The 20334-nt window shown below is 43.2% G+C and overlaps 1 protein-coding gene across 1 annotated transcript in view; it reads right to left on the bottom strand.

Annotated features, from left to right (window-relative positions):
* Window positions 1–5690: 5690 nt before the first annotated feature.
* The window catches only part of LOC115229864 (snRNA-activating protein complex subunit 1-like), a gene marked incomplete at its 5' end in the record, with an annotated part of 28954 nt that continues 14310 nt past the window's right edge, over window positions 5691–20334 (bottom strand). Inside the window, 4 exons of the mRNA XM_029800136.2 lie at window positions 5691–6298; window positions 9668–9685; window positions 13761–13803; window positions 18331–18449. Coding sequence (XP_029655996.1) covers window positions 6095–6298; window positions 9668–9685; window positions 13761–13803; window positions 18331–18449 — 384 coding nt within the window. The remainder of the gene's footprint in view (window positions 6299–9667; window positions 9686–13760; window positions 13804–18330; window positions 18450–20334) is intronic.

The raw sequence follows: 20334 nt of genomic DNA, 5'->3' as shown, positions 1-20334 counted from the left end.
CTCTGCTGTTACCTCATTATTTATTAAATTACCTTACTTGATGGCACATAAGATGCATGACCCCAAGGCGGTGAGTTAGCAGAATCATTAGCATGCCGGGCGAAATGCTTAGCGGTATTTCGTCTGCCGCTACGTTCTGAGTTCAAATTCCGCCGAGGTCGAATTTGCCTTTCATCCTTTCGGGGTCGATTAAATAAGTACCAGTTGTGCACTGGGGTCGATGTAATCGACAATCCCTTTGTCTGTCCCTTCTATGTTTAGCCCCTTGTAGGTAGTAAAGAAATAGGTATTTCGTCTGCCGTTATATTCTGAGTTCAAATTCTGCCAAGGTCGACTTTGCCTTTCATCCTTTCGGGGTTGATAAATTAAGTACCAGTTATGTACTGGGGCCGATGTAATCGACTTAATCCCTTTGTCTGTCCTTGTTTGTCCCCTCTGTGTTTAGCCGCTTGTGGGTAGTAAAGAAATAGGTATTTTGTCAAGGTCGACTTTGCCTTTCATCCTTTCGGGGTCGATAAATTAAGTACCGGTTATGTACTGGGGTTGATGCAATCGACTTAATCCCTTTTGTCCCCTCTATGTTTAGCCCCTTGTGGGCAATAAAGAAATACTATAAGATGCATACCCCCCACAAAAAACAACTTAAAATCACCCTAGTTCCCTTGAAGCTTATAAAATGCAATAAAAATATTTTTTATTGAATATGCACTACAGAAATTAGCCCATGTCTATCTAATATGCCCTCAAATAAACTGTACCTGTGGAATTTTCTGTATTTGATGTCTTTTATGGTTTGCATTTATTTTCCCCTCAAAATATTTTCAAATGTTTTGGCCCTTACATAAAGGTTAAATACTGTGTTCAAACTAAGTGCCCCCTTTTTTGTTTTGTTTAGTTTCTCTCTTTGCCTTGTTATTTATGAAATTGCCGTATTTCATGGCATTTAAGATGCACCCCCACTCCCCACACAAAAAATTTTTTGAATCACCTACAAGTCCTATCCATGAAGTTAGGCCTCCCGTAAGCTTGAATGCGATATAAACATTTTTTCTTGAATATGCACTGGTAAAATTCTCACATTTTCCGTACTTGTAGAATTTTTTGAATTTGATGTATTACTCTCTTTTACTTGTTTCAGTCATTTGACTGCGGCCATGCTGGAGCACCGCCTTTAATCGAGCAACTCGACCCCGGGACTTATTCTTTGTAAGCCCAGTACTTATTCTATCGGTCTCTTTTGCCGAACCGCTAGATGACGGGTACGTAAACACACCAGCATCGGTTCTCAAGCAATGCTAGGGGGACAAACACAGACACACACACACATATATATATATATACGACGGGGTTCTTTCAGTTTCCATCTACCAAATCCACTCACAAGGCTTTGGTCAGCCCGGGGCTATAGCAGAAGACACTTGCCCAAGATGCCACACAGTGGGACTGAACCCGGAACCATGTGGTTGGTAAACAGGCTACTTACCACACAGCCACTCATGCGCCTATATATAACTCATGTATTTAAAAAAACAAAACAAAAAAAAAGACGCGGGGGTGGCTGTGTGGTAAGAAGCTTGCTTCCCAACCACGTGGTTCTGGGTTCAATCTTACTGCATGCTCAAATGTCTTTTGGTTGACCTTGAGCAGATTTGGTAGATAGAAACTTTAAGAAGGCCATTGTGTGCATAATTATTGCGGCTTTTTTTCAACAAAAACATCTTTAAATGATTATTCTGGAGCATATTCACCATCTACTTCAATTACTGCTTCCCATTTGCTTGGAAGACCATCATTTAACGATGTTTTTGTTGAATAAAAGCCGCAATAATTATGCACCAACCCAATATATATGTGTGTGTGTGTATGGCTTTGGGCTGCTTCCATGACAACTGGTCTTGGTGTGTTTACGTAACTTAGCAGTTCGGCAAAAGAGACCCATAGAATAAGTCCTGGGGCAATTTGTTCAACTAAAATTTTTCACGGCACTGCTGCAGCATGGCCACAGTCAAATGACTGAAACGAGTAAAAAATCAAAAGAATCTCAAAACACCATCATGGATCCTATATGCGTAGACGGGCCCCTGAGCCAGTCTGGTATGGGAACATGCACAGTTACAGTATGTTGTTGCATCCCCTATTTGCTAGCATTTCCTTGCTCCTGGCAAGTGATAACCCCTAAGGTTTAATGCACAAGTTTGGGGGTGGGGTACTTCCAAAATACTTTTGCATCTTTTATGGCACTAAATATGGAAAACTTTTAACCATTACTTGTTTGTTTGTTCCTTTTTTTGTTTAATATGTAAAATGAAAAAAAAAACCCCAAAAAAAACAAAGAGAAAAACTAATAAAAAAATAACAGAACAAGAGTTAAAAAATTTTTTTTAAACCTGAGTAGTTTTTGATTTATTATATTTATTTATTCACTAAAGAAAGCTGACCAGAAGAGAATAAATGCATTTGAGCTTTGGTGTTGGAGAAGACTTTTACGGATTCCATGGACAGCGAGGCTCACCAATGGAGAAGTTCTTAAGCAGATAAGGCCGAAAATGTCGCTAGAAGCTAGGATCACCAAGCATAGATTGGCATATTTCGGTCATATTATGCAGAGAAAATCCTTGGAGAAGGACATCATGCTCGGAATGGTCAGTGGCAAGAGAGGAAGAGGCCAACCAATGGAGAAGTTCTTAAGCAGATCAGGCCGAAAATGTCGCTAGAAGCTAGGATCACCAAGCATAGATTGGCATATTTCGGTCATATTATGCGGAGAAAATCCCTGGAGAAGGACATCATGCTCGGAATGGTCAGTGGCAAGAGAGGAAGAGGCCGACCAAGAACCCATTGGCTTGACACCATCAAGAGTGATACCAGAATGGACATGGCCAGTCTGAAAAAAGCGGCCCAGGATAGAACTGACTGGAGGACACTGATCCATGGAGTAACCGAGAGTCGACTTTGACTGAGCGGATAGATATATATATATACGGAATAGTCAGTGGCAAGAGATGGAGAGGCCGATCAAGAACCCGCTGGCTTGACACCATCAAGAGTGATTCCGGAATGGACATGGCCAATCTGAAAGGAGCGGCCCAGGATAGAACTGACTGGTGGACACTGATCCAACGAGTGACCGAGAGTCGACTTCGACTGAGCGGATAGAAGAAGGATTTATTCACATATCCTTCAAAACTTCCATGCTTTCTGAAATTCGCCAACCGTACATCTGATGCCCCAAACCATCAGATTTTCTTTTTGTAGACTTTATTCCCTATTCACTTCCTGTGCTTTGTTCTATATTATTGTTCTTGCAGTTTTGGTTACCATTTCTGTGGAATTTGTAGTGCAGCATCTGAACGCTGTATACAATTAAGTTCAAGTTACAGGGGAGATAACTCACACAAGGTGGTGCCAAAAAGATCAGATGTCAGCACTCAGTTGCATGCACATGGAGAGCTAGCAGTGAGCGTCATGGCACAGTGCTCCGAGTGACATTGCCGTGTCGACTTTGTGAAATTTGTGATTACGTGTATGCTGTAACCTGTTCGTGTCCATGACAAAAAACCGCAAAGAGCCAACGTCCTTGGCTGATGATGAGCAATCTGGGAGACCTACCACAATCGTTACCCCTGGAAATATGGTATTTATGCATCGATAATTCTTCCCCCGGGGCCAGACCATCGATTGAGAATTGAACTGCGATGTTTTGAAGTGTTTGACGGAGGACATTCAGTGAATGTGACTGGATCTATGGAGTGCAAAGAAATGGCCACTGTCACAGATTTCCTTACTTTTGAGTTTCTCACCAAAAACATGGTATCGCTTCTGCACCCGCCCTAGTCACCAGGTTTAGCACCTGCAAACTTTCATCTCTTCCCCAAGTTGAAAATGTAGTTCAAAGGTTGCTGTTTAACCCTTTAGTATTTAAACCGGCCAAAATATTTAATCTGTTTTATGTTCAAACTGACCAGATCCAGGCTCTCACACCTACCCTACAATGTTATTCTACATTAGGTAATTACACCATCAAGATCTTGAAGATATGAGAGAATGCATGATTAATTCAAATCAATGAGAATCAATAAGCATTATGTTTGATAGAATAATCTGAACACTAAAGGGTTAAACAACGGTGTCGAGATCAAGAGTGAATCGCTGGAGGTCTTTGACTTGCTTATGGAAAACGATTTCCAAGCCCGATTCCAAAAGTGGGAGGAACAGTGGGGACTGATGTATTCCTGTGCAAGGGAACTATTTCAAAGTCTTGACTGGCCCCTGTGCCGGTGGTACATAAAAAGTACCCACTACACTCACGGTGTGGTTGGCGTTAGGAAGGGCATCAAGCTGTAGAAACACTTCCAGATAAGACTGGAGCCTGGTGCAGCCTTCTGGCTTCCCAGATCCCCGGTCGAACCGTCCAACCCATGCTAGCATGGAGAACGGATGTTAAACAATGATGATGATGTTAAAACTTATGCAAATTGTTTTTTATTAAACATCTCTAGCCTGGGAACATTTTGATACCACCTTGTGTAATGACATGATAAGGCTGTTGAGGTATTTTTGATGACAGAGATCTGGCTGTGAGATGAAGCAAGTTAAATGATTTCTCAGAAGCATTTGTTGTTTAGGAATGAAAAATCAAGACTTCAAAAACAGAGACACTGATTCTCTCAAGGAAGCCAGCGTAATACATTCTACATATGAATGGAGTTGCACTGAAGCAGGTGGAGAAGTTCAAATCCTTCGGGGCTGTTTCCATGGGTGATGGGTTGTAGGGCACTGAATTAAGTGCAAGGGTTACATAACCTGCAGTAATGTGCCAGCTTATAGATTCGGTCATCAGGTGAAGGGAGGAAGGTGTAAAAGACAAACTTGCTATTTTCAGTTAGGTGTTTGTGCCTACCCTTACTCATGGTCATAAATCTTGGGTAAGCACCCAGAGTGGTTGGCATTCGAAAGGGCAGCTAGCCGTAGAAACCATGCCAAAACAGACAATTGGAGCCCCTGGACAGATCTCCAACTGGCCAGCTTCTCTCAATCTGCCCAACCCATGTCAGCATGGAAAACAAATGCTAAATGATGATGATGATTTCGGGAGTGTTCAGCTGCCAAACTCAGCAGGGTGAGCAATTACACAACCTTCGCAACTGGCTCATTATTGTTGTACCCCATCGTCATGACCACCAACACAAGGCAGTATCTCATGTTTGAAACCCAAGAGAGTGGAATTAACTTCTCGAAAGAGCTGTTCTTCACTCCTGCTCCAGAGCGTCGGCTGCGGGGTTCACTCCGAAAAGCTCTATCTGCGACGATTTCATCTCAATCAAAGGAGAGGGGCTTTCTCCGTCCGGGTTGCGGATCCGTGGAATAAGCTGCCGGACGAGATAGTGAAGATCCCGACGACCGCTCGGTTCAAAGTCTCTCTTGACCAGAAATGGCCTGAACTCTTTGCATGAACACCCTCCCTGTACATAACTCCATGTCCCCCTACATGGCCTCACAACATCATAAGCAGAAAGTGTAACTTCTTGAAAGAGCTGTTCTTCACTCCTGCTCCAGAGCGTCGGTTGCGGGGTCACTCCGAAAAGCTCTATCTGCGACGATTTCATCTCAATCGAAGAAGAGGGGCTTTCCCCGTCCGGGTTGCAGATCCATGGAATAAGCTGCCAGACGAGATAGTGAAGATGCCGACGACCGCTCGGTTCAAAGTCTCTCTTGACCAGAAATGGCCTGAACTCTTTGCATGAACACCCTCCCCGTACATAACTCCATGTCCCCCTACATGGCCTTGCTTTTTGAGCCAAAAAATTAACTTAAGTATTTCTAGTACTCGGTCACTCATGATCCAAGAAAGCTTATAATAAAAGGCATTCCAAATGTGACCATCCCTGATGTATTTTGCTGTTTCAGACAGTGTATCGAGAACCACATCATCTGATATGTACTTCCTTTTTGATAATGGTTGAGTTTACATTGAAGGTGATTTGGCTGATCTTTCTAACAGGTTGTGTGACCATGTACAGGTTCCACCATTAGCTTGAATGTTGTGTTGTCATGTCCACCAATCCACATGTGGCCCACACTGCTGACAACAGCATTAGCCAGCATCCTCATCTGATGTTGGGGAACCAGTGCCTCTTGCTTTTGCAGCCGACTGAAGAATGCGGAATGATGCAGAGATTCTGCCGCTTGTACTGGGTTGTCGGGTGGCTGTGGCGCTACTTGTGCTTGGTTGTACGTCATCAGATTCAACGAGGCCGTATGAGCGATACTTTAATTTCTTCCTCCGACTAAGAATTGTCTGAAACAGACAAAAATAAAAACATAAAATAAACATTCTTACTTATTGAGAGAGAGAGTGTAAATTTACCTGTCTAGTAAACCCACAGATTTTTCACAACCATCTTACTAACAATAACTCTGAGCACTTTTTCAAACTCCACCTGTCTAACACCCGTGGACATGTTTACAAAGTCAGAAAACAGCACAACTCCCATGACTTTTGGAAACATTTTTTCACACTAAGAGTTGCTGAAGCATGGAACAAACTGCCGGCATCAGTTGTTAGTTGTCGGAGCACTGCATCCTTCAAAACTTCCATGCTTCCTAAGATTCGCCAACACTACACCTGATTTTCTCCCCTCCATACACACGCAAGCATGTATCTGACAACCAAGAGAATACCCTCCATCGGGCTTTTGCCATATTCTGAACACCTTACTTCCCCGGGCATGGACACATTGAAACTCCGATGTCTGGCAGCTGACTTGGCAGACACCCATAGAATTATTAACCATCTTACAAACAATAACTCTGAGCACCTTTTCAAACTCCATCTGTCTAACACCCGTGGACATGTTTACAAAGTCAGAAAACAGCACAACTCCCATGACTTTTGGAAACATTTTTTCACACTAAGAGTTGCTGAAGCATGGAACAAACTGTCAGCATCAGTTGTTAGTTGTCGGAGCACTGCATCCTTCAAAACTTCCATGCTTCCTGAGATTCGCCAACACTACACCTGATTTTCTCCCCTCCATACACATGCAAGCATGGATCTGACTCATACACTGTTCACTTCCCAGACATTTGTATATTACTGCATATGCTTTATATGCACTTTTGACAAGTTGTGGTGCACCTGAGCACTGTATACAATAATTTCATTATTATCATTATGCGCCCTTAAATATGGTTTCTGATTACAAATATCTTGGGTCATACATATCATCATCTGGAAAAGACTTTCTAACTAGAAAGGGTATGGCCTGGTCAGCCTGTAATGATATGCATAAGATCTGGTCATCAAATCTAAGTAGAGACTTCAAACTTGAAATCTTCAAAGCCACAGTTGAACCAATTCTACTATATGGCTCAGAAACCTGGGCATTATCAAAGAAGCTTGAGAGGCGGTTGGATGGAACCTACACTCGCCTCCTTATGAGAGCTCAAAATCTCTCGTTGAAGCGTCATCCAACCAAAATGCAAATATATGGGAAACTACCACCTGTGTCATCTCTTGTGAAAGGTAGAAGAGTCCAGTTTGCTGGACATTGTTGTAGAGCTGAAAACGAGGTAATTTCTACTCTTCTCCTCTGGAAGCCATCTGCTCGCGATACCAGAGGGCGCACACTCTCCTACCCTGATGTAATCTCCAGGGATACATGCATCCAGCAACAGGACCTCCGTAATGCCATGATGGACCGTGAAGTCTGGCGTAGCATGGTAAATTCCATTGTCTCGACCACGGTCAAACAATGATGATGATGATAATTATTATTATTATTATTATTATAGATGTCCTACAAGGTATCAATCCACGGGATTCTAATTAAGAAAATATTTTCCCTTGGCTGGACATGTTTTTACAGAAGACTGGAAATGAACGACACTGGTTCTACGGTAGTGGCCCTTATTTACACCCATTGTTTACAGCAGGAATCCCTAATCATTTTCTATCTATGGACTCCTTTGATTTCTATTTTATTCTGTTGGACCCCTAAACTAATTTTATAGATACTTCTTTCAAAATTCCTATCTTGTTTTTCACACATTAACTTGTATGTGGCTGTGTGGTAAGTAGCTTGCTTACCAACCACATGGTTCCGGGTTCAGTCCCACTGCGTGGCACCTCGGGCAAGTGTCTTCTACTATAGCCTCAGGCTAACCAAAGCCTTAGGCCGACCAAAGCCTTGTGAGTGGATTTGGTAAACGGAAACTGAAAGAAGCCTGTCGTATATATATATATATATATATATATATATGTACGTGTGCGTGTATGTTTGTGTGTTTGTGTTTGTCCCACTAGCATTGCTTGACAACCGATGCTGGTGTGTTTATGTCCCCGTTACTTAGCGGTTCGGCAAAAAGAGACCGATAGAATAAGTACTGGGCTTACAAAAGAATAAGTCCCGGGGTCGAGTTGCTCGATTAAAGGCGGTGCTCCAGCATGGCCGCAGTCAAATGACTGAAACAAGTAAAAGAGTATCCATATTCCTCTCCTTCTCTCTACTTATACCTTTATCTTTTGCTTTCTCTCTTGGTCTCGGAAAGGCCTGTGAGTGGATTTGGTGGACTGAATAGACAGAAAATAGGACATAGTGGACATAAACAGAGGACAGGGTCCTATGGTCCCAGATTTACTCAATTAACATTCACTTTGCTTGCGAAGACATGTTGGGGTAAGCGAAATCGAAATTGAATTGAACCAGCCAGGATCCCTGGTCTGGTGGTATGTAAAAAGCACTATCCGACTCGTGGCTGATGCCAGCGCCGCCCCGACTGGCCTCCGTGCCGGTGGCACGTAAAATACACCAATCCGACCGTGGCTGTTGCCAGCCTCGCCTGGCACCTGTGCAGGTGGCACGTAAAAAGCACCCACTACACTCATGGAGTGGTTGGCGTTAGGAAGGCCATCCAGCCGTAGAAACATTGCCAGATAAGACTGGAGCCTGGTGCAGCCTTCTGGCTTCCCAGATCCCCGGTATTTATGCATCAATAATTCTTCCCCCGGGGCCAGACCATCGATTGAGAATTGTACTGCGATGTTTTGAAGTGTTTGACGGAGGACATTCAGTGAATGTGACTGGATCTATGGAGTGCAAAGAAATGGCCACTGTCACTGAGATTTCCTTACTTGTGAGTTTCTCACCAAAAACATGGTATCGCTTCTGCACCCGCCCTAGTCACCAGGTTTAGCACCTGCGAACTTTCATCTCTTCCCCAAGTTGAAAATGCAGTTCAAAGGTTGTTGTTTAAACAAAGTTGTCGAGATCAAGAGTGAATCGCTGGAGGTCTTTGACTTGCTTATGGAAAACGATTTCCAGGCCCGATTCCAAAAGTGGGAGGAACAGTGGGGACTGATGTATTCCTGTGCAAGGGAACTATTTCAAAGTCTTGACTGGCCCCTGTGCCGGTGGTACGTAGAAAGTACCCACTACACTCACGGAGTGGTTGGCGTTAGGAAGGGCATCCAGCTGTAGAAACATTGCCAGATAAGACCGGAGCCTGGTGCAGCCTCCTGGCTTCCCAGATCCCTGGTCGAACCGTCCAACCCATGCTAGCATGGAGAACGGACGATGATGATGATGATGATGATGATGATGTGTGTGTGGTAAGAAACAAGAACGACATCAACAAACATTGGATTAATATAAATATTTATACTTACTTCTTCTGCCTTGTGTTTCTGAAGAAAAAAAGGAAAATAAAAATAATATATTATTTTGTAAAGCGATAAGTATTTAATGGTAATACATACATTAGAAGTGTGTTGTCATCTTTGTGTCTGTTTCCCATGCTGGCATGGATCGGATGGGTCATCATGGCCAGAGTTACCTCCCATATAAAGGAAGCACTCCGTCGGTTACGACGATGAGCGTTCCGGTTGATCTGAATCAACGGAACTGCCTGCTCGTGAAATTAACGTGTAAGTGGCTGAGCACTCCACAGACACGTGTACCCTTAACGTAGTTCTCGGGGATATTCAGCGTGACACAGAGAGTGACAAGGCCGGCCCTTTGAAATACAGGTGCAACAGAAACAGAAAGTAAGAGTGAGAGAAAGTTGTGGTGAAAGAGTACAGCAGGGATCACCACCATCCCCTGCCGGATCCTCGTGGAGCTTTAGGTGTTTTCGCTCAATATGGAAGCACTCCGTCGGTTACGACGATGAGGGTTCCGGTTGATCCGAATCAACGGAACAGCCTGCTTGTGAAATTAACGTGTAAGTGGCTGAGCACTCCACAGACACGTGCACCCTTAACGTAGTTCTCGGGGATATTCAGCGTGACACAGAGAGTGACAAGGTCGGCCCCTTGAAATACAGGTACAACAGAAACAGGAAGTAAGAGTGAGAGAAAGTTGTGGTGAAAGAGTACAGAAGGGATCACCACCATCCCCTGCCGGAGCCTCGTGGAACTTTAGGTGTTTTCGCTCAATAAACACTCACAACGCCCGGTCTGGGAATCGAAACCGCGATCCTACAACCGCGAGTCCGCTGCCCTAACCACTGGGCCATTGCGCCTCCACATAATGGTAATACATACATTAGAAGTGTGTTGTCATCTTTGTGTCTGTTTCCCATGCTGGCATGGATCGGATGGGTCATCATGGCCAGAGTTACCTCCCATATAGGGAGCTGCTGCTGCTAAGGGCAAGGGTTATTTTCTTTTGCTGATCTTGAAATGATGAAAGGGGCCAAGATGACCCCTTTGGGATTTGGACTTAGAACTTGGCCCTTTATGTCCTTTTTTTTTTATATATTTTGTTTCAGGCACTAGATTGTGGCCATGCTGGGGCACTGCCTTGAAGAATTTTTGTTGAATAAATTGATCCAGGTTCTTTTACTTGTTTCAGTCATTTGACTGCAGCCATGCTGGAGCATCTCCCCCAAGAGTTTGTAAGCCTTGTACTTATTCTATTTGTGGAGGCACAATGGCCCAGTGGTTAGGGCAGTGGACTTGAAAAGGGCGACGTTTTTCACTTATTCTATCGGAGTCTTTTACCAAACTGCTATTTTACGGGCATGTAAACACACCGACAACGGTTGTCAAGTGATGGCGGGGGGACAGACACAGACACACACATAAATATATATATAATAGGCTTCTCTCAGTTTCCGTCTACCAAATCCCTAACAAGGCTTTGGTTGGCCCGAGGCTATAGTAGAAGACACTTGCCTGAGGTGCCATGCAGTGGGACTGAACCTGGAACCATGTGGTTGGTAAGCAAGCTACTTACCACACAGCCACTCCTACACCTATATATATATATGACGGGCTTCTTTCAGTTTCCGTCTACCAAATCCACTCACAAGGCATTGGTCGGCCCGGGGCTATAGTAGAAGACACTTGCCCAAGGTGCCACGCAGTGGGACTGAACCTGGAACCATGTGGTTGGTAAGCAAGCTACTTACCACACAGCCACTCCTACACCTATATATATATATACGACGGGCTTCTTTCAGTTTCCGTCTACCAAATCCACTCACAAGGCTTTGGTTGGCCCGAGGCTATAGTAGAAGACACTTGCCTGAGGTGCCATGCAGTGGGACTGAACCCGGAACCATGTGGTTGGTTAGCAAGCTTCTTACCACACGTGGTATTTTTTCGTAAAACCTGATGCTTATTCTATTTTATCGGGGTCTGTTCCTGAACTGCTAAGTTACGATGAAGACCCTTCATTTCATGTTGCCCCACTTGTAATTCAAAGGGCCAAGGGTCAGCCTAGTTGCAATTGGCGTGTCAAACTGAATCTCCTTGTGAACTTTCAACAAGGTATGCACGACTGTGGAGTACTCGGCCACTTCCATGTTAATTTCCCAGACAAGCTGTTCAGTTGATTGCATCAACTGGAATACTCGTCATATCCAACAGAGAGCCTGGCTTTAATAACACATAAGGACATGGCTGTAGTTTGTTGGTCAGTGTGTTTTTGAGATCTGGAACTCATGTGAACAGACATTAGGGATCTTTTCCGTTTGAAGGCCAGATGTCAACACGATTTCTAGTTAACTAAACACTTTTAAACTTCGTATACTGGTAGAATGTGTCAAAATAAAACATCATTTTTTCTTGGTTTTATTGAGAAAATTCTATAGTTTGTAAGATATTTCCACTATAAAATCGAGCATTTCTGCAATTTTAACCAATCGCTCACCTCCATTTGGGGTGAAAAGATTCCGTGCTGTATGACTATGTCCCTCGTTTAAGAAACAGATTGGGTTTACTTACATTTGCGAAGAAAAAAAGATCCCTTACCCTACCCCTAACCCTAAAATAGATTGAAATGCAACAGATCGATACTAGGGTTATAATTATGGGTGACACTTTCATTTGACACCGCCAGAAAAAAATCCCATTTTCCATAGCGGTGTCGTATGAAATTGCCACCCATAATTATAACCCTAGTATCGATCTATTGCATTTAGGGTTAGAGTTAAGGTTAGGTTTAGGGGTGGGGGAAGGGTATCTTTTTTTTCTTCGCAAATGTAAATAAACCCAATCTGTTTCTTAAACAAGGGACATATTCGTACAGCACGGTATGGTTTGACTCCAAATGGATGTATTTGATTGGTTAAAATTGCCGAAATGCTCGATTTTAAAGTGGAAATATGTTACAAACTATAGAATTTTCTCAATAAAACCAAGAAAAAATGATGTTTTATAAACACACTAGCAGCATAGCCCAGCATTGCCCAGGTATGTAAGAGCCCCTAGTAGGCAAAGACTAATCCCAATCTAGTCCTTTCCCTCTAGGGAACGAAGGCGCATGTGTAGGTTGCAATGTCTTCTCTTCACTTGAATACTTCTATGTATATGATGTTCCTAGCTGTCTCCCGACAGAAAATGTGTTGCATATAAAAAGCTTAGATTCTCGACCCCATGTCGAATCTATCGATTTTTTTTCAGAACTGGAGGAACTTTTCAAAATTTTCGCTGCGTTAGTTTTGAATTATGACATTGGGCTATGTGTGTGTCAAGTTTCATCAGAATCGGTTGAAAGCAGTGGTCAGGGTGAGGGTACAACCTGACAGACACACAGACACACAAACTGCCGTTTATCTATAGAGAGATTCTACCAGTATACGAAGTTTAAAAGTGTTTAGTTAACTAGAAATTGTGTTGACATCTGCCGTTCAAAAGGAAAAGATCCCACATTAGAATTCATGTATGCACACATTGTCTCCCTATGTGTGCAAGTCAGGTAAGGGGTTAATATAGTATTCTCCATCACTGTCTAAAACGAAACTTTATAAGTACAGGGGCCATTAAGGGTGCATCTACATCAATGGTCCTCAACTGAGGTACATACAGCACCTCAGGGTCCATGCAATAAAATAGTAAATTGGGGGATCCTCAATAGTATTTTAAGGGCCCTAAAGGCGGCGAGCTGGCAGAAACGTTAGCACGCCGGGCGAAATGCGTAGCCGTATTTCGTCTGCTGTTATGTTCTGAGTTCAAATTCCGCCGAGGCCGACTTTGCCTTTCATCCTTTCGGGGTCGATTAAATAAGTACCAGTTATGCACTGGGGTCGATGTAATCGATTTAATCCATGTGTATGTCCTTGTTTGTCCCCTCTGTGTTTAGCCCCTTGTGGGTAGTAAAGAAATAGGTATGTATTACAAGAAACAGCTGGGTTTCTTTCTCTAACATTTTACAGGGTCCAGCCTACACAAGTTCATGTGTGAAAAAGCAAAACTGGGACACGCAAGGGGACCCAGAAATATTCCTAAAGAAGGTCTAAAATAAGTGAATACTCACCTTAGTTGAACTTTCTTTCTCTGTGTGGAATTTTTCTAAGATTCTAGAAGACAAAATGGAAAGGAAATTAAGCAAAGAAGAAAAATTAAACTAACTCTGCATTTTAGCATTAATGGCCCTCTTGCACTAGAAATTTAGGAGCCAATAGAGGAAATGCTACAGGGTTGTAGGATCTGCTAGATATAACAGTAAAACTGCTTTCTACTGAGAAGGTTTTATATGTCTAGAATAACATAGAACTGGATATGTTTTATATGTGAAGCAAAGATGGGAGGATAATGTTTAAAATTCCTTTGATCATAGGGTTGCCATCTAGTGGCGGAAGGGGAGACAAACACACACATACATGATGGGTTTCTTTTAGTTTCCGTCAACCAAATCCACTGTGGAGGCACATGGCCTAGTGGTTAGAGCAGCGGACTCGCAGTTGACGGATCGCAGGTTCGAATCTCAGACCCGGGTGATCATCATCATCATCATCATCATTTAGCGTCTGCTTTCCATGCTAGCATGGGTTGGACGGTTTAACTGGGGTCTGTGAAGCCGGAAGGCTTCATCAGGCCCAGTCAGATTTGGCAGTGTTTCTACGGCTGGATGCCCTTCCTAACGCCAACCACTCCATGAGTGTAGTGGGTGCTTTTTACGTGATGTGTGTGTTTATGAGCGAAACATCTAAGCTCCACGCGGCTCCGGCAGAAGGTAATGGCGAACTTCTGCTGACTCTTTCGCCACAACTTTCTCTCACTCTTTCCTTCTGTATCTTGCAGCTCACCCGTCACGGACCGGCGTCCCGTCCAGGTGGGGAACATATACGCCAAGGAAACAGGGAAACCGGCCCTTATGAGCCAGGCATGGCTCGAGAAGGAACAAACAACAAAATCCACTCATAAAGGTTTGGTCAGCTCGTAGCTATAGTAGAAAACACTTGCTCAAGGTGCCATGGTGCCATGCACTGAGACTGAACCTGGAACCATGTGGTTCGTAAGCAAGCTACTTACCACGGCTGCCTGCATGCATATGCACATTTTACCAATGAATATTGGTGGAAAATACAAATATCCTCAAGAAAACAAAAGAAGGCAGGAGTGGCTGTGTGGTAAGTAGCTTGTCTAACCAACCACATGGTTCCGGGTTCAGTCCCACTGCGTGGCACCTTGGGCAAGTGTCTTCTACTATAGCCCCGGGCCGACCAAAGCCTTGTGAGTGGATTTGGTAGACGGAAACTGAAAGAAGCCTGTCGTATATATGCATATATATATATATATATATGCGTGTGTGTGTTTGTGTGTCTGTGTTTGTCCCCCTAGCATTGCTTGACAACCGATGCTGGTGTGTTTATGTCCCCATTACTTAGCAGTTCGGTAAAAGAGACCGATAGAATAAGTACTGGGCTTACAAAAGAATAAGTCCCGGGGTTGAGTTGCTCGATTAAAGGCGGTGCTCCAGCATGGCCCCAGTCAAATGACTGAAACAAGTAAAAGAGTAAAACCAGTGATCTTTGAACAGGGGCCCTTGAGATGTTTGTTCTGTCCTGACTTGCAGCTGCTGGAATTGAATTGCATGTGTTTGCATTTCTTTCATATTCCATATTGCAATCTGTGACCACTAAGCTCTCTACCAGTCATCATCATCATCATCGTTTAACATCCGCTTTCCTTGCTGGCATGGGTTGGACGGTTCGACCGGAGTCTGGGAAGCCAGGAGGCTGCACCAGGCTCCAGTCTGATCTGGCAGTGTTTCTACAGCTGGATGCCCTTCCTAACGCCAACCACTCCGTGAGTGTAGTGGGTGCTTTTTAAGTGCCACCGGCACAGGTGCCAGGCGAGGCTGGCAATGGCCACAATCGGTTGGTGCTTTTTACTTGCCACCAGCACGGAAGCCAGTCAAAGCGGCGCTGGTATCTGCCACGTTCGGATGGTGCTTTTCACATGTCACTGGCACGGGTATCTTAACTACAATTTCCATTTGATTTTTATTTTGATTGCCAGCCTCGCCTGGCCCCCGTGCTGGTAGCACGTAAAAGCACCATCCGTTCGTGTCCGTTGCCAACCTCGCCTGGCCCCCATGCCGGTAGCACGTAAAAGCACCATCCGTTCGTGTCCATTGCCAGCCTTGCCTGGCCCCCGTGCCGGTGGCACGTAAAAGCACCAACTGTTCGTGGCCGTTTACCAGCTCTGTCTGGCACCTGTGCAGGTGGCACGTAAAAAGCACCCACTACACTCACAGAGTGGTTGGTGTTAGGAAGGGCATCCAGCCGTAGAAACACTGCCAAATCTGACTGGGCCTGATGAAGCCTTCCGGCTTCACAGACCCCAGTTAAACCATCCAACCATGCTAGCATGGAAAACAGACGCTAAATGATGATGATGATGATGTTGGTGTCGACGTACTTGACTCAATAGGTCTCCTCAAGAACAGCGGGTCACCCTACAATCCAAGGTAAGCACAGCAGGCCGTCCTGCGAGCCATGAACTCACTTCATTTGTTGGGTCTTCACAGTCACAGCATATCTCAGAGGTCTCGGCCTTTCGTCATAGCCTCTGTGAGGCTCAATGTACGAAAGTCATGCATGACCATCATGACCCATGTTTTCCTGGATCTACCGATACCCAGGAAGACATGGGACGAGGTTGATCATATAATCTATACTTGGAAAGTTGTTGGCAAGACTTATAAGTCACAGATTGCAGTATGAAATAGGAAAGAAACGCAAATACACACACACACAATCCATTCTTCATCATCATTGACATCAGCTTAACCCTTTAGTGTTTAAACCGGCCATATCAGGCCCAGATATTCCACATGTTTTATATTCGAACTGGCAATATCTAGCCTCTCACACCTACCCTACAATGTCATTCTAAAAATAAACAATCACATCATTGAAACCTCAATGTTATAAGATAATGCTTGATTAATTCAAAACAATTTGAGTGAAAAAGTATTACATTTAACAGAGTAATCTGAACACCAAAGGGTTAAAGAAAATACACACAGACAGACATGTTACTTGTCATTATTTTGAACACTCACCTTCCAACCTGGCATGAGTTGTATAGGGTTTTTTAGAGGCAGTGTTACATGGAGATGTTCTTCAATGTTGCTATCCATTTTATTACACACAAATGCTATCCATTTTATTACACACCAGTGCAGGTGGCACGTAAAAAGCACCCACTACACTCACGGAGTGGTTGGCGTTAGGAAGGGCATCCAGCTGTAGAAACTTTGCCAGATAAGACCGGAGCCTGGTGCAGCCTTCTGGCTTCCCAGATCCCCGGTCGAACTGTCCAACCCATGCCAGCATGGAAAGCGGATGTTAAACGATGAAGATGATGATGATGATGAAAGCGGCACATCAAAATAAAAATCAAATGGAAATTTTAGTTAAGATACCTGTGCTGGTGACACGTAAAAAGCACCGTCCGAACGTGACAGATGCCAGCACCGCCTGACTGGCGTCCATGTCAGTGACATGTAAAAGCACCAACCGATCGTGGCTGTTTGCCAGCTTTCTCTGGCCCCTGTGCCGGTGACACGTAAAAAGCACCGTCCGAACGTGACAGATGCCAGCACCACCTGACTGGCATCCATGTCAGTGACATGCAAAAAGCACCAACTGATCGTGGCTGTTTGCCAGCTTTCTCTGGCCTCTGTGCTGGTTGTACGTAAAAAGCACTGTCCGAATGTGGCAGATGCCAGTGCTGCCTGACAGGCGTCTGTGTCGGTGACACGTAAAAGCACCAACTGAACGTGGCTGCTTGCCAGCTTCCTCTGGTCCCTGTGCCGGTGGTGGAATGTAAAAAGAACGGAGTGGTTGGCGTTAGGAAGGGCATCCAGCTGTAGAAACACTGCCAGGTCAGACTGGAGCCTGGTGCAGCCTCTTGGTTTCCCAGATCCTGGTTGAACTTTGTTGGTGACACGTAAAAAGCACCGTCCGAATGTGACAGATGCCAGCGCCACCTGACTGGCGTCCATGTCAGTGACATGTAAAAAGCACCAACCGATCGTGGCTGTTTGCCAGCTTTCTCTGGCCCCCTGTGCTGGTTGTACGTAAAAAACACTCACTACACTCACAGAGTGGTTGGCATTAGGAAGGGCATCCAGCTGTAGAAACACTGCCAGATAAGACTGGAGCGTGGTGCAGCCTCCTGGCTTTCCAGATCCTGGTCGAACCGTCCAGCCCATGCCAGCATGGAAAGCGGGTGTTAAACGATGGTGATGATGATGAAAGCGGCAGTGAATTTAATTCCCTGTCTGCTGTGGCATGGTTTTTTTATGGTTGGATGTTCTCCTTAGCACCAACCACTTTACAGAATGTACTGGGTGCTTTTTATGTGGCACCAGCAGTAGTGAGGTTACCCAAGTAACTTGCGAGACAAAACCCCATCAACCGAGGTGGGGAATAGTATTAAGGGATAAAAAAAAAAAAAGGTGTCTTGCAGCAGAGAAGAAACACTGTTGCCCTCGGATGGAGAGAAAGAATGGAAAGAGAGAGAGGGGGAAGGTGGTGTCGGTGCCCCCCCAACACACACACATGCAAAGGCGTGGGTGGATTGGTACTCACTTCATAATATTGGTGGCTGGGTTTATCTCAAGCAGGTTTATGGATTGGAATTCAATTGAAGATGGTTCATACAGCAGACCTTTGACTCTTTGATACTGATTATGTAAAGCTGAGAGTTCCTGCAATAAAAGAAGAAAAAAAATCTTCCAGTTGTGGACATTGGAATCCTTCACTTTTTTTGTTTCAGTTAAATTTGGAAATAATAAAGAAGAATTAATAAAATATTTCGTTTTTGGATTTGGTTTGCAAGATTCTTTATGTGAGTTCGTGTGTTGAAGCATATTTTAGTGTGTCTGGGGAGAGTCATTTTCTTTTTGTGCCTTATAATGTAACACAGTCAAGACTATTGAAAAGGTTGCAAGATTCAATGAAAATTTTAAGAAAATAAAAATATGAAATAAGTGGAAATTTTACTGGTGTGTGTGTGTGTTAAATTATAAGGCACAAAAAGAAAATGACTCTCCCCAGACACAACAATATATATATATATATATATATATATATATATATAGATAAGAAAGTTGGTTTGTGAAAGCATATGGTTGAATATATAGAAAATAGTAAAAAGTGAAAAAACTACAGAAGGCTTAAAGGTTAAGAAATATATATTTGAGTCAATATGTCTGAAGAATATTAAAAATTTTTTTCTTACAATGACATAGTTTAGAAGAAAGACCGGTTTCGCGTTTAGCTTTTCAAACTTCTTGCGACGTTATGTTTATGTTGAACAGAGTTATAACATAACATAACATAAACATAACGACGTTAGAAATTTGAAAAGCTAAACGCGAAACCGGTCTTTCTTCTAAACTATGTCATTGTAAGAAAAAATTTTTTAATATTCTTCAGATATATTGACTCAAATATATATTTTTTAACCTTTAAGCCTTCTGTAGTTTTTTCACTTTTTACTATTTTCTATATATATATATATATATATATATATATATATAAATATATATATTTCGTTTTTACACTTGGTTTGCAAGATTCTTTATGTGAGTTCATGTGTTGAAGCATATTCTGTTGTGTCTGGGGAGAGTCATTTTCTGTTTGTGCCTTATAATGTAAAACACTCACCGGTAAAATTTCCACTTATTTCTTATTTTTATTTTCCTAAAATTTTCGTTGCGTCTTGCAACCTTTTCAATATGTCCAGACCATGCAACAAGACATTGGTAGCATGAGAGAAGTTACACCACAAGAACATGAAAGAGTGGAAGAACTCCTCAATACACACATGGAATGTGGTGCAACCTACTCCAACCTATAAAAAGGACAGCACACAATTTCCAAAAGGAGATTCAAGGTTGCCAGACACAACGAAAATTTTAGGGAAATAAAAATAAGAAAAAAGTGGAAATTTTACCGGTGAGTGTGTTAAATAATAAGGCACAAAAAGAAAATGACTCTACGAATTAATAAAATAACTTTCTCATTATTAAGTTGGAACTTAATAACGAGAAATTTTGATACAAAATTTTAATGAAATCACTTTAAAACAAGAACTTTGTATCATAGAACCAGAACCAATCACAGGTAGGCTACTATCCAAAGGATTAACCTTTATTATTATTATTATCTGCCGAGGTTGACTTTGCCTTTCCGCCTTTCAGGTTCAATAAATTAAGTACCAGTTGCGCACTGGGGTCGATCTAATCGACTGCCCCCGCTCCCCCAAAATCAATTTCGGGCCTTGTGCCTAGAGTAGAAAAGATTATTATTATTATTATCATTATTATCTGCCGAGGTTGACTTTGCCTTTCCTCCTTTCAGGTTCGATAAATTAAGTACCAGTTGCGCACTGGGGTCGATCTAATCGACTGCCCCCGCTCCCCCAAAATCAATTTCGGGCCTTGTGCCTAGAGTAGAAAAGATTATTATTATTATTATCATTATTATCTGCCGAGGTTGACTTTGCCTTTCCTCCTTTCAGGTTCGATAAATTAAGTACCAGTTGCGCACTGGGGTCGATCTAATCGACTGCCCCCGCTCCCCCAAAAT

This window comes from Octopus sinensis, unplaced genomic scaffold (assembly GCF_006345805.1).
Source record: "Octopus sinensis unplaced genomic scaffold, ASM634580v1 Contig13735, whole genome shotgun sequence".
In the NCBI taxonomy this organism is placed as follows: Eukaryota; Metazoa; Mollusca; class Cephalopoda; order Octopoda; family Octopodidae; genus Octopus; species Octopus sinensis.
Note: the sequence above shows the minus strand (reverse complement) of the source record. Positions and strands in the feature narration are given on the sequence as shown.